The 21520-nt window shown below is 38.4% G+C and overlaps 1 protein-coding gene across 1 annotated transcript in view; it reads right to left on the bottom strand.

Annotated features, from left to right (window-relative positions):
• Nucleotides 1-5018: 5018 nt before the first annotated feature.
• LOC115936992 (translation initiation factor eIF2 assembly protein) overlaps nucleotides 5019-21520 on the bottom strand; it is a 56979-nt gene continuing 40477 nt past the window's right edge. Inside the window, exons 8-13 of the mRNA XM_081818900.1 lie at nucleotides 20078-20153; nucleotides 17894-18016; nucleotides 16472-16500; nucleotides 9533-9661; nucleotides 5824-5961; nucleotides 5019-5262 (exon numbers count right to left, since the gene is read on the bottom strand). Of these exons, the coding sequence (XP_081675026.1) occupies nucleotides 5236-5262; nucleotides 5824-5961; nucleotides 9533-9661; nucleotides 16472-16500; nucleotides 17894-18016; nucleotides 20078-20153 (522 nt within the window). The 3' untranslated portion in view covers nucleotides 5019-5235. The remainder of the gene's footprint in view (nucleotides 5263-5823; nucleotides 5962-9532; nucleotides 9662-16471; nucleotides 16501-17893; nucleotides 18017-20077; nucleotides 20154-21520) is intronic.

Raw genomic sequence — 21520 nt, 5'->3', positions numbered from 1 at the left:
AAAGATGAAAATCAACCTGTGGACAATAGCTTTGGCCCATGCCCACAGAGTTCCAGCCTGGTCTACAGACTTCAGACTTGCGTGGCCAGCCCACCTCAACTGCACAAATCAATCCCTTGTAATAAAACCCTTATTTTATTTACACACACAAATGTATGTACTTAAGGGTTATGTGTGTATATAATGTCTACATACACACACACATGTAGTGAGATTTTATATACACATCTATATGCATGTACTTATGCATCTCATACTGGTTCTGCTTCTCTGGTTGAATTCTAACACACAGTTTACTTTATGAAAGCTGACAACCTGAAATGGATGCATTATAAATGAATTATAAGAATACCATTGTTAGAAACTATTAAAAGTGCGGTACACTACACATTATGAAACGGCTCCATTCTTTTTTTTTTTTTTGAAATGGCTCCATTCTTAAAACTACAGAATCTTTGGCTTCCAATCTGATTCTACATGGCTTCTGACAGGGATCTTAATCTGGGATCTATGACACTCTCAGGAGAGCCCGTAGCTTTCACTAGATTCTCAGAGAAATTGATTTCTCCTCAAATTATTAAGAATTGCTGTAGCTTATTTTGAAGGTTATAAGGTTATTTATACTCAATTTCCCAATGATTGCTTTTATATACAACTATAAATGGGTAGTTGACTCTCTGCTTGCCTTGTTCCAAAATTAGTGCTGACATTTTACAGATTTTGGGGGGGGGGGACAGGGCATTTGTAATTTGCAGGAGAAATTCACTTCAAGTCTTTCTTTTTTTTTAATGTTTTATTTATTTATTCATGAGAGTCAGAGAGAGAGAGAGAGGCAGAGGGAGAAGCAGGCTCCCCACCTAGCAGGGAGCCCGATGCGGGACTCGATCCCAGGACTCTGGGATCATGACCTGAGCCGAAGGCAGACGCTTAACCATCTGAGCCACCCAGGCGCCCCTCACTTTAAGTCTTTACCTGACTAAAAGTCCATAAATCCATGAAGAGATGATCCACCTAAGAACTCTACATATTAAACCCAAGCCTCAAATAGTCAAGAAAATCAGTGATGCAGAAAATATAATTTAAGTCATATTTGGTTCACACTGAGACTTTTAACAAAACTAATGATGATCAATAAGAGAATTTCAAAATAATTATATTGCCATATAGTGTCAACTTCTATTGTGTGAAAATTTGTACTTTATACATAAAACTCTGTAAGGAAAAAAAGAATTCTAAATTCACATTAAATACCCACGTTGTCTTTTCTTTAAGATTTTATTTATTTATTTGAGAGAGCGAGCGAGCATGGGGGGCGGGGCGCAGAGGGAGCGGGAGAGAACCTTGAGCAGACTGCCCTGGAGCCCAACTAGGCCCTCAATCTCAGACCCGAGATCATGCCCCGAGCCAAAAACAAGAGTGGGATGCTTAACCGACTGAGCCCCCCAGGAGCCCCCCACATTAAGTCTTTTAACAAATTGAAAGACTGCTGCTCATAATATGTAAGAACAATTGTTTTTTGTTCAACTTCCTTGCTGTATCCCACACAGAACAGAGCCATCCCTGGATTTCCTTCCCGTGTGCCATGCATGCCTTCCCGACCCACTCCTACCACTCGTTCCACACAGCTTCTGATGGCTGAATCCAACTGTGTCTGCACATCTTTGGGTGAGTCACTGGGATCTTCGGTTCTCCGTGTCCAAGACCACTATCTCGATTTCCCTCCTCTGTTCGTGTTTCCCATTAGACAAACTGCGGTCCCCTTGCGCCTGACAGCTCAAACCCGAGGCCGCGGCTCGGGTGGGCTCCCTGCTTCTCCTTCCCGCCCTGCATCCGGCCCAGCGTGCTCTCCCTCAGCGGCGCCCCCCGGCCCGGCCCCCTTGGCTGCCCCCAAGGCCACCCACATGATTGCCACGAGGCATCCTTCTCCCAGCCGATTTGCTTTCCACACAGACCAGAAAACCACTTCGAAAACCTAACCCGGACCAGTTGTCTCCCTTGTTTCAACCCCCGCACTGGCTTCCCACCGCCCGCAAGAAAGTAATCCCAACGTGTCAGCAGCCACGGGCAGCGCCCCGGCCCTCACCCCAGCCGCCTCTCCCGCCTCGGGGCGCCTCGGGGCTGGCGTGTGCTTACGCGCACGCTCCCGTGGGGCGTCCCTGCCCCCTTCACGTGGCTGGCTTCTCCCCACCTCTGGTCTCGCTTCCCTATCACCACCTCAGGAGCCCCCGCTCACCAGAGCAGGTGTCTTGTGTCCACGGTGCCCACCTCCGCGGCTGCTCGCTCCGGAGCGGTGCCCCCTCGCGCGGTCTGTGCGGCGCACAGCACCCAACACCCGCCCGGCCCACAAGGCTCTGCCCCAGGGACGGGTCGCTGCGGCAGCATTGTGGCCCCACGTCTACCCGTCTGTCTGTCCTCACAGCGGTGTTTTGGTTTGGTTTCCCTTGATTGAAAAAAGACGCATTTGAATGCATTCTCTCTTCAGATAATTAATGCGTGACTCCTTGCCCAACCACTTTATTAGGTCTTACATTTCCTTTTCCTCGAGCCTCTCCATGTGTACACATGACACACCTGTGCTGTGTGTGTGGTGAGCTAATCATTCCTTATTTTCTTAGATTACTTACTGAAGCTGTTTTCTGTGAGCCAACACAGGTAAATACAACAATAACCATGAACTAAATAGGAATTTTGTCTTTAAAATGTCTAAAAATGGTTAAGTCACCTCTCAGGATGCGCCTGGTTAATATAAACATGGAACTGAATTAATCTTTCAGAGACAGTTATTTCCTCATTTAATTTCTGTATTTAGTATCTCTTCTCATCTAGTTCTTCCACACAAACGTGAATTTGTACTTACCTTTATTTAAAAAAAAAAATTCCTAGCTACACTTGTAAACATAGCATCATGTATAAACTTATGGAATCACTATGTTGTACACCTGAAACTAATGTGATATTGTGTGTCAACTAGTCAACTATACTCAAGAAAAAAATTTTTTTGAAAATTCTATTATTAAAATACTAATTTGTTCTGGTTGAAACCTATCTATAAAAAAGACTAGGCTAAAAGCCCTTAGAGAACAGCATTAGAATAGAAGTTCTTTTGTGGTCCTGATTCCGCTATAATTTTGGACAAATCTTAACTCCTCTGGGCAGCAGTTTTCTGCTGTGTTAAAATAGGAAGAAAGGACAGGGAGGAAGAAAGGAAAAAAGGAAAAGAAACTGGGCCGAATGATCTCTGAAGTCCTTTGCCACTCAAAATTTTTTTGATTCTATTAAAAAAAGAACTTGCCTTTAATACACAGAGGTCTGCAAAGCAGAATGATAATGACAGCTACCATGTATTGGGGGTTTAGCATGTATGTATTGACACACTATATGAAAAGCGTTACATGGGCTCTCATTTAACAAATGCATGAATTTTCGATAATTATTTTCCTAATTTATAGGTAAGAAAACAAACTTAAGCCAAAAAACTCAGTCATGTAACATTTCTGTTTGTTTTTTAACAGCAGAAACAATCCTCAATCACCCTAAGAGAAATGGCTCTAGATGGGAAAAGTTTATGAAAATACACATGAAAATGAGACTTAAAAACAGAACTTTTTGGCAGTCTGCTGTATTGGAGGCCCATGCTACATGCCACTGTTCTGCAGGACAAAGTAAACATGTCTGTCCCAACTTGACTAAACTGACTTCAAAAGGTAGGATTTCAGGACCAAGCTAACAAATTCCCTTTCTAAATTCAAGCACAAACATGAAGTACTGCAAAAAAAAAAAAAAAAGAACAGATAATGCCAGTGAAATAAAAGGATAATTCAAAACTAATCTTCAGGCAAGCATAAATGATATTTGAATGTAGGAGAATATTTCCTGCACATTGTCCTATATTTACTATTAACATCAAGATAATCAACAAAAATTAAATATACTAGGGAAATAATGTATAAAAATCACATTTTTAAAAAGTGAGAGTTGAACTCAATAATGCCCCAGGAAAATTAATGCAAAAATTTAGTGAGTTTTATACCAAGAATTGTACTTTTTATAAAATATTTGCCAAATTTTGCTTAAGTCTTATTATTTATAGTCCAATTTTTTTCAGTTGGTATTAAATACATTTTTTTTTTTTTGGACTGGTGAAGTACCATCTTGATGAAGCCAGCTTCCAAAGCTAAGGTTAAGTCAACTCATGATAATAAATCGCTCTATTATGAGTTAACAGTCAAGTCCCTCAACTGCAGTTTAAAAAACAAAAATATTTCGAAGCACTTCAACTTCAAACAACTGGCCTCAGAAATGGCATATGATATACTGAGTACAAAGATCACAATTTGATCTGTGTATTTTGTTTTTAAAATACTAATATCCAAGTGATTATAACCACACAAAAAGATACGGAGTTTGAGATAACCAAAAAAGAAATCTCTCATCATTATGTATAATCTGCCATAACCACACAGAAAGGGGAAATTCTACTCCATTTTTCTATCTTCCTATGCGAGCATTCAAATGTGCACTCCTAAGTTGAAAAACGTATCTCCAACTATTAAAATATTGATACCACATTAGATAGATGCCCTGGGAAACTGTAATGTCAATTTCTTTAAAAATTTTCCAGGATGTAAAACAATAAACAAAAAGCACATAGGAGAGTGTCTCGGCATATTAAGCTAACTGTAATATACTGGCATTTTCTGGTTATTTGATAGCTTGAGAATTCTGTATTATTTTTAGCTATATGCAAACCAAAGATAAACCAATAGAAAAATTATATGAAAATCTTTTCAAAGTAGGAAAAATATTTTCTATAGTAATAGAAGGTTCTATTTTTTCCATGAAAAAGTAATGATTAAAAAAGAACCCATTTCTGTATAACAAATATAAATTTGCCCACTACCCAACAGGTAGCACAAGAAACATAGATAAATAGCACAAGAAAACATAGATAAATCTCAAAAGACTGAGCCAAGAGTGAGGTATTTCAGAGAAGGTATTTTATCATCAGAACAGTATGGTTTCCTATATTTAAGATCTATTTATTATTTATTTTTACAAGTAGCAAAGTCCCTCCATTTTTTTCCCAGCTTAATATACAGGGATATAAAAAGCTATTGATTTCACTCTGCCTCCCACCCCAACCTGAGTGGGGTAACAGGAAGTTGTGAGCTCAGAGCAGGCTCCTGATGTCAAGGTGGTTTCCTCTTTACCTTGGACTTAACTCTGGCACTCTAATCAGTCATCCTCTTGCTGATTTCTTTTCTGTCAAAGGAAACCAAGATACATTATTTGTATATTTGGGATATTTGTTCAGCCAAGATCACTTTTTCTGTCAGCAAGTATAATTTTCTTGGCAACAGATATGGCTGAAAATCATCATGGAAAAACATGCCTTAACTAATTCATCAGACAAGTTTATCACTTTGGCTCCTGGCCACATTATCCTCAGGTATTTGAATACTTCTCTTTCTTCCATTTGTACAAACATTCCCACATAGAAACACACACACACGAGTACAAATACACACATTCGCCCTGAATAATACAGCAGAGAGCTGGACCTTCTCTTAGCTCTATTAACAGTATATAGACTTTCTTCAAAAGCACAAGTATTGTGAAAATTATTTAAAAAGCATAATCATAAAACACATTTTCTATCATTCTAAGCAATAAATTATTCCTTCAGCTTACTTTATATTATTTCATTATAAAATGACCTAACCAAATAAAATCTAGGGAGTGTATGAGTACAGTGAAATATTACAAAGTCAATTTGAAAACAAAGGTGTACACATGTGTGTACTAAGTACACATATACTTTACCAGTTTAAGAAAATCTATGAGTTTGTGAGCATCCTCGCCAGTAGACAGGTCTACAAAGTCCTTGGGAAGTCGGTAACTCAGATAGGGACTGGGCTGAACTGTCACTTCACTGTTTGTGCAACGGAAAGCTGGAGAATCCTTTACAAAGAAAAAAAGGGAAAGTCTATGAGAAATTATCTTTTTAAGTCTATTCTTCAAAGTGAAAAAGATACTAGTATAACAATTTCAGCTTCATATTCCCTTCTGTACTAGGTGAGGAAGAAAGTAAGATTCTGAAGTAAAAAACACCAAGATTTTAAGAATATTTCCACATGTTCACTAGAAAATAAATATACAGTATCTGAAAACGATGTCCTCATGGAGAGCTATGGTCAATCCCTAAATGCTACCAGCCACTATTCACTGCGAATGGGTCATGGGTTCCTTAGTCCTTGAATGGGCCTGAGGCCTGCGTCTAGTTCTCTCTGGCCTTGAGCAATCTCATGCAGGTCAGAGTGCTTTATCAATATTATCATTTTCTACAGGTGCATAGTTGGGAAGTACTGCCCTGGAGAATAAAGTTAATAGTGAGGGCAAGCAAGTGCTTTGAATTCCTAACACTTTTGTGCTTCTCTTAGTCATTTAACTTACGTATTTGTGTATCTCTCTCAGCATCTATGGAAAACTGCAAATTTGAGTATCATATTTAACAAGTCTTCACATTCTTCAATGTACTTGCTTAGAGTCTTGCATTTGAATTTACATGCTGCCTTGTGCCAAAAAGGATTTCAGAGACAGAAGGCCTTGGGTTTGGGCTTCATGGGTGGCAGGTATCTAGGTGAGGGATGGATGGTGTCCAGCAGATGGAGACAGGCCAGGAACTTGAGTGGAACAGGACTGTAGAGCCCTAGAAAGCAGGCCATCTCTTATGACAGACCAATCATCTGACAAATACTTAGGAAATACCCATTTTGCGCTGACCTTGTCCTAGGTATAGGAGATCAACTGGTAAACCAGACTGGCAGAGAGCCAATAAGTAAGCAAATAAATACAACAGCAAGATAATTTCAGATAGTAATAGGTGTTATAAAAACACAACAGGGTGCTATAGTAAGAGGAGAAAAACACAGGTCACTTCACAGGAGTGGTCAGGTAACACTTTGCTGAGGAGGGAACATGTGGACTGAAAGGTATGATGAAAGCAGCCCCATGAGGCCTGGGAACTCAGATAGGGACTGGGCACAGCTTAGAAGGCAGTGGGCACAACCAGAGCAAAGATCCTGAGGTAGGGCTTTGTAGCTGTGAGAACCAGAAGAAAAGCCAGGTCTCTGTGGAGGGGAATAAGGATGGGGAGACAGGCAGGACATGACTCTGTGGAAAAGGTAGGAGCCTGTTCCTGTTTCCCTGTCATCCCCTGACCTCCAATATAATGTTGTTTAAATTAAAAAGAAAGAAAGGATTTGGATCAGAGTGAATTTTGTACAAACTGTTTCTATCCACTGTGTCCCTCGTATTTAAAAATAACCCTGTGCTGAATAATTTACATTCTCTTTCCTTGACATTCAGATTTAATGGCCCCCAAGTCTAAGATGCCAGCACAAAAAAAAATTCTTTCAGTCATTAACAAAAAATCAACTGTGCCTGAATTGTGCTAAGCCACACAGCTCTGTGGAGAACATGAGAGATACGCCCCCTGTGCTGAGAAACTTACAGTCTGGGGCAGAACACAGGCAAGTACAATACAACAGGGCAAGAGCCATGACACGGAAAACAGCCATCTGAGCCAGATCCAGGAAAACAGGGCCAAAGAGGGCTCAGACAGCATAATGATGGAAAGAACTATTTCTGAGATAAGACAAAAGAAAAGATGCTCACACTGAAAGCAAGGCAGCAGCCAGAAAAGCAGGAAGAAACCCAGGAGGAGAGCTTGTATCACAGAAACCAAGAGAAGATGTGCAGTGAAAACACAGAAGAGGGTAACACGTTCAAATGCCGCCGTGCCTCGTCCAGCGGCGCTTGCTGCGAGCCGGCAGAGCCATTGCCAAGAGCAGTTTCCGTGGAGCAGCAGGGCCAGAGGCTCACCGCGGCGGGTGGAGGGGCGGGTGGAGGGGCGGCCGGAGGAGGAAGCCGGCCGTGAGGCTGTACAGCCACTGAGCAGGTACAGAACAGCGTGAGGGCAGCTAGTATGATCCCATGGGTGTAAAAGTACGTGTGTATACCCACGTCTGGACAAGGTTAACTGAAGGGGTAAGGATGGCAATTTCCAGATGGTAGGATTTCAAGTCTTACCTCTTTCTTTCTTTTTTTTTTTTTAAAGATTTATTTATTTATTTGAGAGAGCGAGAATGAGAGAGACAGAGAGAGAGTACATGAGACAGGGGAGGGTCAGAGGGAGAAGCAGGCTCCTCGCTGAGCAGGGAGCCCGATGCGGGACTCAATCCAGGGACTCCAGGATCATGACCTGAGCCGAAGGCAGTCGCTTAACCAACTGAGCCACCCGGGCGCCCCAAGTCTTGCTTCTTTCTAATTTTCTGTTTTTTTTTAAATGACTTGTAAAAATAAAAGTATTTTTTAAAAGATATAAAAAACAAAGATAATACATATGTAGTACAAACTCATTTACTTTTAAAAGTTTATGTGTATGTATACAGGCATGTTATACATACCATAATGTATACCACATACGATTTAAGAAAATATAAACCATGGTTCTCAAAGTGGTAGGACTGCAGGTAATTCAGAATGCTCTTTAAAAATGGGCATGTATTACTTTTATAAGCAGAAAAGGGCAACACAAAGGTGTTGTTCAAAGAAAGTTTGGCTGTGAAGGTGAGGAGACAGAGAGAGTTGCTGGCTGAAGACATGAGGTTGAAGGAGGTTTGTCTCTTCAGACAGAAGGTATCTGAACACAGACCCGGCCGGTGGACAAGAAGAGAACCGGAAACAGGAAGGAGTGACTGGCAGCACAGGTATCAGGAGAGACGGTAAGGAACATGCTGAGCAGGTGCAACTATTAGACGGAGGAGGAGGGACAGAGGGACACTCATAGGTTTGAGGACGATTACACGAAGTCATTTCGCACCAGAGGATTCTCTTCCTGTGAAGAAGGATGTGGCATCATCTGCTGAGGGGAGGAAAGGGATAATGGGCAAGGAGGTCTGAGGGGTTACACAGAGGTGTGGAAGGCCACCATGGGTGGAAGAGAAAGCTGGTGAGGCAAACACTGCAGCAGGGCCCCCTTGATGGGGTCATGACTAGGACTATGACTATGATGAGACCCCGGGCTGGGCACCTGTACAGTTTTCCTCTCTCAGGGGTCAGGAGCCTGGGGCTAGGATCAGGGTCAACATATGAACTGACCCAGGGTCAAGACTCTTCCAGGTGAGGGCGCCTGGGTGGCTTAGTCGGTTAAGTGACTGCCTTCGGCTCAGGTCATGATCCCAGGGTCCTGGGATCGAGCCCCACATCGGGCTCCCTGCTCAGCGGGGAGCCTGCTTCTCCCTCTCCCTCTGCCTGCCACTCCCCCTGCTGTGCTCTCTCTCTGACAAATAAATAAATAAAATCTTTAAAAAAAAAAGATTCTTCCAGGTGAATCACAATGCACACACCCTTTCTGGTCACCTCCATGAACTAGTTATCTATTAGTAAATATGTGTTAGTGCCTAAAGAACAAGCGAGCAATTATTTAATGGATTACAAGGTTTCCTGTAATCCTTTTTTACCCTCTTACCTGCTCCAGAGCATCTCCTTCACTAAAATCACCTTTTAAGTTTCTTCCAGATATCAGTTCTTCCCAAGTAAACAGCAGTGAATCAGTTACTTCACCAAACGGATTAAAATCAATCAGCCACACCTTCCCCTAGAGTACAGACAGAAAAATTAGTAAGCACGGAATAAAAACAAACAAGTCTGTCATCTGTCTTATCCAAAAAGATCGTCTTCATATTATTTTACCCAGACAATAATCTTAAAAATCTTGTAATTTATTTCAAAAGACAGTTCCTACAGGTCCCAGCTGAGAAAGGATCACTTATCTAAAGAAAGGAATGCCAGATCCAGAGGGAAGTCTGCCAGTGCATTCTGCATTCAGAGAAGGGACCTAGGAAAGAAAAGCCCTGACAAAGGCAGATATGCCATCTCCTGCCTAAAATCACACAAGAACTCTAAGTCAAAAATCCAAGCAGGAGAAAGGACAATCTCACAGAATGATTCCACCAAAATAGCATGACTGGAATGCTTTCAAGGGTGTCTGCAATTATCTCGCCTGAGGAAGCTAGGTGGAGGCAGGGAAGAGCCAGCAGATCTGCGAGCACCTTCCTTACCCTTGAGAGGCTGATGAAAAAGGGGCCTTAAAAAAAAAACAAAAAACAAAAAACATGAAAAACGCAGGAAAATTCTCAGTTTTCTTTAATCTTAATGTAATATTTGCTTTGTCTGCCTGATAGTGCTTGTGGCACTTGAAGGGGAAATGAAAAATAACCTTTAAAAGAAATTTCTATCTTCTGAGTACTGGTGGGCAATCTGACAGGTTCTAGACTCAGTTATACTAGTTATACTGAGTTTGATTAGAATCAGGTGCATCTTAGTACGTAAAGCAACAGAACACTGATACAACAGACCTGGGGAATCTGTGAAATCCTGCCAAGAGATTAAAGCCATATTTGATCACAAAGATACATGTGACATTTAGTAAATGTTTCCTTGAGACTTTTATCTTTGCTCCTCTTGATTTTTCTTCCTGAAACATTCATAAAATTACACCGTTTTGCTGTTGATAATTTTTTGGGTAAATATGTAATGTCTTGATCAGATTTCAGTGTATAAAATTACATCCACCTAAGGAACCAGACTGCTGAGCCGGCATTATTAATCTCTAGCACTGCTTCTCATCTGGATTAAAAGACAATTTTAAGAAAGATGAAACATCTTACTAGGACTAACTTCAAACATCAGAAATATCTAGTAAGTAGCCAAAAACCATTATAGAAAGTTTGGACCACATATTTTTTGGTAAGTTGCCTATTATATACTACCCCAACCCAGGGGAAAGCCTATAACTCTTGCCACCTGAGCTGTTTTCTCACATAGATTCCACAACCACTTGTACAGTGTTTGTGTGAAATAATGTCAGCCATTAATCAACTTCTTTGTGTGACGTTAGCTTTGCTTTAGGGTGATTACTAAGATGTCTTTAACATATTGTATGTTACTTTAACAAAACGGTATTTTCTAACCTCCAAACCCTTTCTACTTGAGTTTTTATAACCAATAAAACCACCTCTTTATTAAAAGGGGGGAGGGAAACCCTATCATACTTGTTAGTAGGGGAATACTGAGCTCTATAAACTAAAAATATGCCATACTATAAAAAACAAGCAAAACAAAAACAGATCACCACTGTTAGGACTAATAGCTGGCAGAGTTTGTTCTGTAGTTCAGAAGGCATCCTCTAGTTTACAAAGGAAAAAGAAACCAGCTATAATCAGGCAGGAAACTATCAAGATGAGGATTTTGTAGCTCTAACATATTTTTTATGTAACATCTCAGGCACAAGACATCCTGAGAAATTCTGTTTTTACGCAATCCATCAGATAAGAGTGGGCACACTGACCTTCCTAATACCTAACAACTAACCACCCCACTACCTGCCCAAAGAAATCTCTACGTACCAAACACTACCAGGCATTGAAGCATAAAGACCAATAACACAAAATTTATTCCTTCAAAGAGCTCAGGCCAGGATACACACACACACACACACACCCCCGTGTATACAGAACTGTTCACAGCACAGTCCGTAAAAGACCAGAAATAAGCTATGTGTTCGATAGGAAAATGGCTAAACAAACTATATAGTATATCCACAAAACTAAATACTACAGCACTGTAAGAACTAGAAAACTCTCCAAAAATACAATGTTTTAGACAAATGTATATAAAGCAAAGTGCAGAGTATATATCATATACTAACTCTTGTGTATGAAAGATGGAAAAAGACAAGTAAATTGCTTGTTTTTGCATCAAGAAATACTGGAAGGATATATAAAAAACTAATAAAAGTGTACCTGTAGGAGTATAGAGGAACAGAGGTAAGAGCAAGACTTTCTACATGTATTTTCACGTTGATTTAATTTTTGAGCAATGTGAATATATTCTCAACTAAAAAGTTTAAAACTCAGTAGGTTTTACAGAGCAGTGTTTGCCAGGGACTAGAGTGCAGGGAGGGTCATGAGGAAATTTGGGGCAGTGATGGAGTTCTACATGTTCATTGTAGTAGTGGTTATACAAATGGATGTATCTGTCAAAACTCATAGAACTGTACCCTAAAAAGGATTAATTTTACTCTGTGTAAATGATCTCTCAAAAACTCTGACCAAAAAAATTCAGTAGTTTTAAATGATTGAAAATATAGGGATGCCTGGGTGGCTCAGTCAGTTGGGTGTCTGGCACTTAATTTCAGCTCATGTCATGATCTCGGGGTCATGGCCCCACATCTGGCTCTGTGCTTAGCAGGAAGTCTACTTGGGGTTCTCGCTCTCCCTCTCCTCCTGCCCTTCCCCCCCACTTGTGTGTGTGCACACTCCCTCTAAAATAAATAAATCTTTTTTTTTAAAATGATTGAAAATAAATGAAAACCCTAAAACATAAGATACTATGAAAAAAATACAAAGAACTGAAATTACCAAATGGAACCTACAGATATGAAAAAATATAGCTAATACAACTTAAATTTAGTGAAAGGTTAAATGTATCCAATCGGACACCGCTGAAAGAGAACTAGTGAACCAGAAGACGTATCTGAGAAAATTACACAACACAGTACAGGAAAGAAAGGAGGTGGAAAACAAGCTGAGACACATGAAGATAAAATGAGATGTGCTAACATTCCTCTAAACAGATTTCCAAAGGACAGAAGACAGAAACAAAGAGGTAACATTTGAAAAGATAGCTGAGAGTTCTTCACAACTGACAAAGGAAATGAATTCTTAGACTTAGGAAGTATTCAAAAAAGACAAAAGAAAAGGAAAAAAATCCCGCCAACAACAAAAGAGCACTGTCTTCAATATGCTGAGACAACAGAACTGGTCAACCAAAAATTCTATACCCAGCTAAGCCTGTCATCCATACATGAAAGCTAAACAAGTTTTCCAGCCAATGGCTGAGGGAATTTCTACTAAAGGATATACTACTAAAGAGAAACTGGATCAAAAAAGCAGTGGTAAGAAGCACTGGTAAGCAAAGAAAGTGAAAATCAACAGTCATGACTAATTTAGGGATATTAAATACAAAGTAGAACTAAAAATCAGAAATCACATGCACTGAGAATTTGTTCTAAGGTCCTTGTATCATGAGGGCAACAGGAAGTGAGATTAACTTTTGAACTTATTAAATAGCCAATTAAGATTTAATGATAAAAGATTTAATGATAACTACCAAAATAACAAGTAAAAAATAAAACTTCAAAATTTTGGGGGGGGGTAGAGTGGAAAGAATAAAGAAAAACCAGTAATATAAATGAAAGGAGAAAACAAAAACATAGAAAAGCAAATTGATAACGCAAGATAATATGGTGTAAAACAGGGGCCCCTGGGTGGCTGAGATGGTTGGGTGTCTGCCTTCGGCTCAGGTTATGATCTCCAGGTCCTGGGACTGAGCCCCATGTCAGGCTCCCAGCTCGGCGGGGAGTCTGCTTCTCCCTCTCCCTCTGCCTCTCCCCCTACTGTGCTCTCTCTGTCTCTCTCTCTCAAATGAATAAATTTTTTAAAAATCTTAAAAAAAAAAGGTGTAAAACATTCAGATATCAAATACAATATATGCAAACTACACTCACTGTTAAAACCAGAAATTGTCAGTGATTAAAAAAACAAAACCCAGCAATATGCCACTTACAAAATACATGCACACACCTAAAACCTAACAGCTAAAAACAAAAGGAATGAAAAAGGTAAATTCTAAGACCAAAAGAAAACTGTAGTAACACTATTAATACCAGACAAAACATACTTTAATGCAAAACCACAAAAGCATTCTTAGAGATAGAGATGGTCACTGCCTAGTGGTAAGAATTCACTGGGAAAACAAAACCATTATGAACATATGTTCTTGTCTAAGACCATAACCTCAAGTATGTAACACAAAAACTGACAGAATTCAAAAGCAGGAGATTTTACATTTTAACATACCCGGTTGAATAATTGATAAATTAAGTAGACCAAAAATTAGGGAAGATACAGATTTTTTTTCATGGTTTTTAGAGTTAAAAAAAGTTTTGTATGGAAAAGTTTAAACATATACAAAGTAGACAAAATATAAAGAACCCCAAATACCTGTCACTCAGGTATTTATTATCTTGTTGAACCCCAAAGCCAATCTTATTACATCTATATCCCATCCATTCCATTCAAACCTGTATTATTTTGAAGGTCTCCTCAGACATCATTTCATTCATAAGATACAAAAAGATTTTCACAATTATTATTACCAAGATTAATCTAACAAACATCTACAGAATACTTCACACATTAGTTGTAATTTTTCAAACACACATAGAACAGTCACAAAAATGTGGCCAAGTTGCAAAGCCAATCTCAACAACATCAAAGACTCAAGATCAGAAATGTTTAGTCCTTAGAGCAATGAAATTAGTAACACAACAATAGCCATCACTAAAAGAATACATAAGGAGACTGTAATAATTTTCAAGTCTCTTAAATAGTTATTCTAAATTCTAGTTTTGTGTTGTCATCACTTAAGGAGCTCCTTAAAATACATATACCAAGGCCTCATCCCAGACCTACTGAATGTGTGGGCCATCTCTGACATATGTGATAGTTAGAATCTATCAACACTGAGTCAACTTGCCCAGCTGCAGTAAGAAAAGTAGACACATCAAAATATTGCCAAATTCAAACATACTTCAGTTCCATTGCATATGAGAGACCACCATAAAGAGTTCGTTTTCTACAATAGTCATAAAACCATATATTCAACAAAGTACCTAACAAACACTGATGATACAAGTGCCACCAAGTAAATACAAATGTGTTTTACATCACGGTTTAAATCGCTTCTCAGAAACTGTCAGCATGCTTACGCTGGCATGTTTCTCACTTTAAAAACATGCAACTACTTTCAGTTCTGTTAGATCATAGCAGTAATTACATCTGTACATGTCCAACTTCACTTCAGACATTTATGTAACTCTTTCACCAAATTACACATTTGTACTGACCTGCCAGCAATGGTGAATCAAAGCAGATCTGGACATTTTTCAGGGAAACATTGAGAGACCTTGGCAAATTCCAAATTTTTAAATGCCACTAAATATAATTGCATTAAAATATAACTGCTTCAGTTTTAGTATCTATAAAATGAGAATAACACATACCTCACAGGGTTAGATGGATAACATGAGTTAAATAAAAATAAAGTTCTTCTGAGCTGCATATTAGGGTAACAAGCTAGGTTTACTCACTCACTAATTGGCTGATTTGATTCCACTTACAACCAGGCCAATTCCCTGGAATGTTTAAGTCTCGAAGATAAGCTCCTTGTAGGTCAGGAGACCATCTTGTTGAAAGCTTTTTGGTAGAAGCATGGCATCTGACAGGACGGGCTCCCTATAAATGCTGGCTGTGTGAGTGACTGATGTGGCCAGTGTCCATCGGTTAGAAGCAGAGCAGGGACTAGAGCCTAGGCTCCTGTCGATCAGCTCCGGTTTCTATCCATTCCATCACACCAGCTTCCCATCCTTTCTCTAAGGTTTGTTTCCACTAGACTGAAAGTGCAAAGTAACATCCCTCTTCCTTACCACATCTCAATTTATAACTCCTCTTTCTAGCTCTTAATAGACACTCTCACCCTTGAACACATAGAGGTGAAAACAGAGTAAGTGATGTCTTTTGGGTAAAAAGAGGCAAGTCAACAGTTAACAGTTATTTTGGGACATGACCATATGGGCCATATCCTTTTGTCCAAAAAATGATTCAAAGTTATCACAAGCATCACAACAGTGAGGCTGATATGAGCTTGGAGAGGGAATGAGAAATACGTGGGTAACATTTGGAAAACATGGTCACATATTCGGAAAAACCTGCTGTCTTCTCAACAGCTAAGTCAAGAAGCACTAATCACAGGACATTTAGTGACCCAAATTTTTTTCAAAAGATTGCATGTCTTGATAATGAAACCTCTGCTTTAGGATTAATGAAGTCAGGTTTTTGTTCTCTTTTTCATTACACAAGTTTCCGTCACTTGTAAGATTTAAAGAATAAGCAAATCCTCATCTTCAGTATAAAGATAAAAGTGATTCCAATCATGCTAAAGATCTTTTAGTTGACTAAAAATAATTATCTAAATATCAAAAGACTGGCCACACTTAAGTGTGCAAACTGAGCTATTTTAAGCAGGCCCAGACCCCTGACAAAAGTGGAAAGCAGGACATCAAGTAGCCATCATCTGTTAAATTAATAAACCCCAATCTACAAAACTATTGAAGATACGTCTCCCAATGTTAAGTATATGTTAAGGGAGATTCTTGACCATTGTGACTTTCAAACACCTTAGCTAGTTTGAGAAAGTACTTTTTAAGCAGTGGGCCCTCACATACATAATGGCTATACACTCTATAAGCCCTGATTTTAAAGCATATCAGATAATTGTTACTTACCCTACTGTCTCTATATATATCGAACACAACTGTAAAGGAGAAAAAACTCAAAGTTAACAATGAGCTACTATTTTCATGATCTAAGCCTCCTTTTGAAAATTAAAATGAATCTTATTATTAGTTACTCAAATAGCAGAATGTAAGTACTTTGAGAACTCAATGCTTCCAAATCTCAAAATTTTTAAAAATGATAAGATAGCCTACAATATTTTATTTATATGATTTCATTTTCCATTTTCTACCCTCAGCCATAATCCTTTATACAGCTGATCCTTAACCAATGCAGGGGTTAGGGATGCTGACTTCCCTGCAGAGTTGGAAAATGCACATTTAAGTTTTGACTTCCCTGAAACTTAACTACTGACAGCCTACTGTTGACCCGAATCCCTACAAATAACATAAATAGTCGATTAACACATATTTTGTGTATTATATACTGTATTCTTACAATAAAAGTAGAAAAAAGAAAATATTAGTAAAATCATAAGGAAAATATATTTACGGTCCTATACTGCATGTATCAGGAAAAAAAATCCACATATAAGTGGATTCATGCAGTTCAAACCTGGGTTGTTCAAAGGTCAATTGTATTTAAAACTTCAAACCAAACACACCATCTCAATGAATTCACCACTATAAACAAATTATATGTACTAGTGAAAAAAACATCAATCACTTAACTCATTTGATGAGGAATAATCGACTTCAGTAAAATCTGTAGTAGGAAAGCATAAAATCTAGCTATGGTTATGGCATGATTAATCTTTTTTAAAATCAAATCTGCCATAGAACCCATGTTTGGCAGCAGAAATCAGAGTAGATTTTAGGATGCACGAAAACTCTCTTTCATATACAATATACTTTCTTAAAAACAAGTCACAAATGTTTACCTTATAACTGATACTATCTGATCATTCAAATAAAAAATCCAGAAAAGTAGATCAGTCAACTGAGCTGATTTAGTCTGAATAACGCAAGCATTTTGTTCTCTGTAGATAGACCCTTTGAAATGAATATCTAAAATGATAAGAGAAATAACTGCCTCAGTATTAAAAAATGACTGATTAAAATAAGGTAAAATTAACATGCCAACCATCAGTAATACCAAATAGAAATACAGTAAAATGCTTAAAAATAGTGTTTCAAATCCAGTTTTAAATCTGTACCACCAGGGTGCCTGGGTGGCTCAGTCGGTTATGCATCTGCCTTCAGCTCAGGTCATGATCTCAGGTTCCTGGGATCGAGCCCCACGTCGGGCTCCCTGCTCAGTGGGGAGTCTGTTTCTCCCTCTGCCCCTCCACTCGCTGGTACTCTCTCTCTCTCTAATAAATAAATTCTTTAAAAAAAAAATCTGCACCACTATGAAGTAAGGTTCAGTAATATCATGTACTTCATTTCACTGGGTCAATAAAAAATACTCACAGTCTTCATCCAAGAATTTGTACTGTATGTGTTTCTTAAAAAAGTCTTGTATGCATCTGCAAATCTCTTCCTTTTGTTTAGAAATATGATCATAGTACTGTGTATAGTCCCTTTGAGAAATACCTGACAAGAAAATATTTTATATCCATTGTTATATAACATTCTTTTCAAAAACACCAAAATGTAATTTAAACGTCTTTTTGAGAGAACTATTAAAGTAGATCAGAGGACCGGGGCGCCTGGGTGGCTCAGTTGGTTAAGCGACTGCCTTCGGCTCAGGTCCTGATCCTGGAGTCCTGGGCTCGAGTCCCGCATCGGGCTCCCTGCTCAGCAGGGAGTCTGCTTCTCCCTCTGACCCTCCCCCCTCTCATGCTCTCTCTATCTCATTCTCGCTCTCAAATAAATAAATAAAATCTTTAAAAAAAAAAAAAGTAGATCAGAGGACCAATCAGATGAATATTGCATAATACATGATTCAGCATTTTATAGAGATAAAAAACTTATCAGCTGTAAAAAGTTATCCAATCATAAGAATAGATATATCCTAAGTTCCATATTGTCATGCATTCTTACTTTAGAAATATTTTTATTTAGTACAATAGAAAGAACTCAGTCATAAATACGTTTATAATGTAAAAAATGAAAGAAGCAGTTTTAAACCTGCGTACACAGTCAATTGCCTCTTCTTTTTTTCCAACAAATTTTCTACAAATTGGTATTCTTTTCCACTTTTCTTTGGGAAACTTAAAATATTCCACGTCTTCCAAATCATATTGTATTTCATAGAAATAGGCTATTTTTCCTGCACACATACTACCCTGCCTTCACAAGCCTGATCTTTCAAGCCATGGAAAACTAAACATTCCTTTCTTCAGAGTGACTTGATGATTTTATTCCAAATACACTAAAGGGATTATTGTGAAAACTCCCTCAATTTGCTCTAGGCATAGGAAAGTTTTCCGCTCTGAAAGAAGGGCTTCTACTCTATTTCTTAATCAATGCCAATATGCCTCCCTTCTTTAGCTCTACTTGTATTGTAGTTTCTCCAGGAATATCTAGCAAAACAATAAACTCAAACACCCCAAGTTTCTTTTAGGTAAGTTAACAGATGTCAACATCACATTCACTAAATAGTGCTGATGTGGGGCACCTGGGTGGCTCAGTCGGTTAAGCGTCCGACTCTTGGTTTCAGCTCAGGTCATGATCTCAGGGTTGTGAGGTTGAGCTGTGCATCCGGCTCCACGCTGGGCGTGGAGCCTGCTTAACATTCTCTCTCTTTCCCTCTCTAAAAAAAAAATAATAAAAAAATAAAAATTTTTTTAAATAATAAATTTAAAAAAAAATTTTTAAATAGTGCTGATAGGATTCTATTCAAATCACGCTTTTCTTGGTTACTGCATGGAAAACATGCAAAGACAAAAAAAAGCAGACGGTCTTCAATACTTGAGTACATTACAGCAAACAAAATAATAATCTGAGAGGAAGAAAATGGGTGGCTTTTTAAGTAATGCACTTATCTGTCCACATATTTCCTCTTGCTAGAATAATAAATACTGTTCCAATAATAGAAATAAAGATCCCAAAACTTGGCTTTTTATGATGCTTAAAATAAGTAGTGTGTGTTGCTAACAATTCTTAGGAAGGTCCCAAAGAGAAAGCAGGTAACATGAAAATAGCCTAAACTGGGAATGGCCAAGACCATCACTTTCATCTCCAGAATCCAGACAGACATGATTACTGCACAAGATACTTCTCTGTGGAAACTGAATATGACCTCAGGAGCATTATCAATATAGAATTCCAGAGCGTCACTACCAATTGGCTAGAGGTAGCATCTGAGATAAAAACTGATTACTACCCTCTCCTAATTACTAGAAATTCACTTCCATCAAAAGCTTCTCTTCTTGGGGCACCTGGCTGGCTCAGTTGGAGGAGCATGCAACTCTTGATCTTAGGGTCATGAGTTTGAGCCCTACCCTGGGTACAGAAATTACTAAAAATAAATAAACTTTAGAGATGCCTAGCTGGCTCTGTGGGTGGAGCACATGACTCTTGATCTCAGGGTTGTGAGTTCAAGCCCCATGTGTGGTGTAGAGTTTACTTAAAAAAAAAAAAAAGTAAAATAAATAAACTTAAAAAGAAAAAAAAAATCTTGTCTTCTTTTAATGGGTAAAAAAAACTCACCAATAAGCTTGTTTTCCTTGACAAAACATCGGAACTCAGCCCCAGGAATTAATTCACACCATTTTCGAAGAACAAGCTGTAGAAAGAGGAAAAATGTAACACAACCATGTAACAAGGGAATGTTTACTGGTCTAAAAGACAATTTTATGCCAAGGGTATATTTTAATAATTGCCAATATCAAATAGTTTGGAAGAAAAGGCATCATAAACCATTCTTATCATGAGATGTAGGGGACAGATTTATTAGTCTAGTAAGTGGGGGAAATGCTGTTAAAATTCTTTATGACAAAATGCACCTTTGTCATTTATTTATCACTTTGAGAGTTCTGACATAATATACAAATCCAAGGATGATGAAGGCAAATCCTGTCATCATTGTGTATAGTTGCCCTGTAATTATTTATGCTCCTCACCCCTTTAGGTATATCAAAAAATAAAAGGATATTCTAGTTATCTACCTTAGCACCACTGTGTAATACTCTGATAGAATTATTATTTTATCACGAAAAATCACTATAACCCTCCCATGATTTTGCCACTACTTTAAAGGAAAACAATTCTACAACTGGCCCAAGTCATAAATGGGTTCTACTACTATAATTAATTATTATGTACAAATTCTCATGTACTACTGAATTGCTACAATTTTATAAATACTATAGTTGACAAATGTATGCTTCCAAGTCTGTTTTTAAAATGTTCTTTGGAGAAAACCAGTCCTACTCCTGTGAAGTATTAATTGTAATAAGTGGCCAGTGCCTCCAGCCTCCCTTATGCTGGCATATACTTCTTTGCCCTTTAAGACCTAAGAGATGGAACTTAAATTACACTAAGCCCCATTCCTGGAATAACCTCCAGTGGGCTCAGTATCCTCCCTTCCCATACCCTGTGCTCCCAGTTTCTTGCACCTAACATTCTATAGTATGCACAAACATACCAAGTTGTACTATGATAATTTGATACAAGTCTCTCTTCCCTCCTAACTAGCAACTCAGCAAGGGCAAGGAACTGGGTCTTACTTATCTTTATGTTCCCAGCACAAGTACGTAATACCTAGCAGGTGCTTAAAAAATGTTACAAAACAAAACTGTCAATATATAAGATACACAGTCACTAAAAATCCTGATATAAAAAAATAATTAATGAACTGGAAAAATACACTGTAAGTGAAAAAAAAACGGTATGCAGGGTATTTTATGAAGAGAGTGTATATATACACACACATATACACTTATTTCAAGAAAGGGAAGTTAAATGCCAAAATGCTAATACTGAGGATATATGTGGGTGGTAAGTTCCTCATATTTTCTTGTACTTCTTAATTTTTGATAATTGCTTTTTTTTAAAAAAAAAACAAACATATTGCTAAAATATGCCTAAGATTTTAAAATGCACTGATTCCAATTTTCAATTTTGTAAGCTCTTAGTCAAGATTTCTATGTG

Source organism: Leptonychotes weddellii, chromosome 5, assembly GCF_054177405.1.
Source record: "Leptonychotes weddellii isolate Sample4059 chromosome 5, ASM5417740v2, whole genome shotgun sequence".
NCBI classification, from domain to species: Eukaryota; Metazoa; Chordata; class Mammalia; order Carnivora; family Phocidae; genus Leptonychotes; species Leptonychotes weddellii.
Note: the sequence above shows the minus strand (reverse complement) of the source record. Positions and strands in the feature narration are given on the sequence as shown.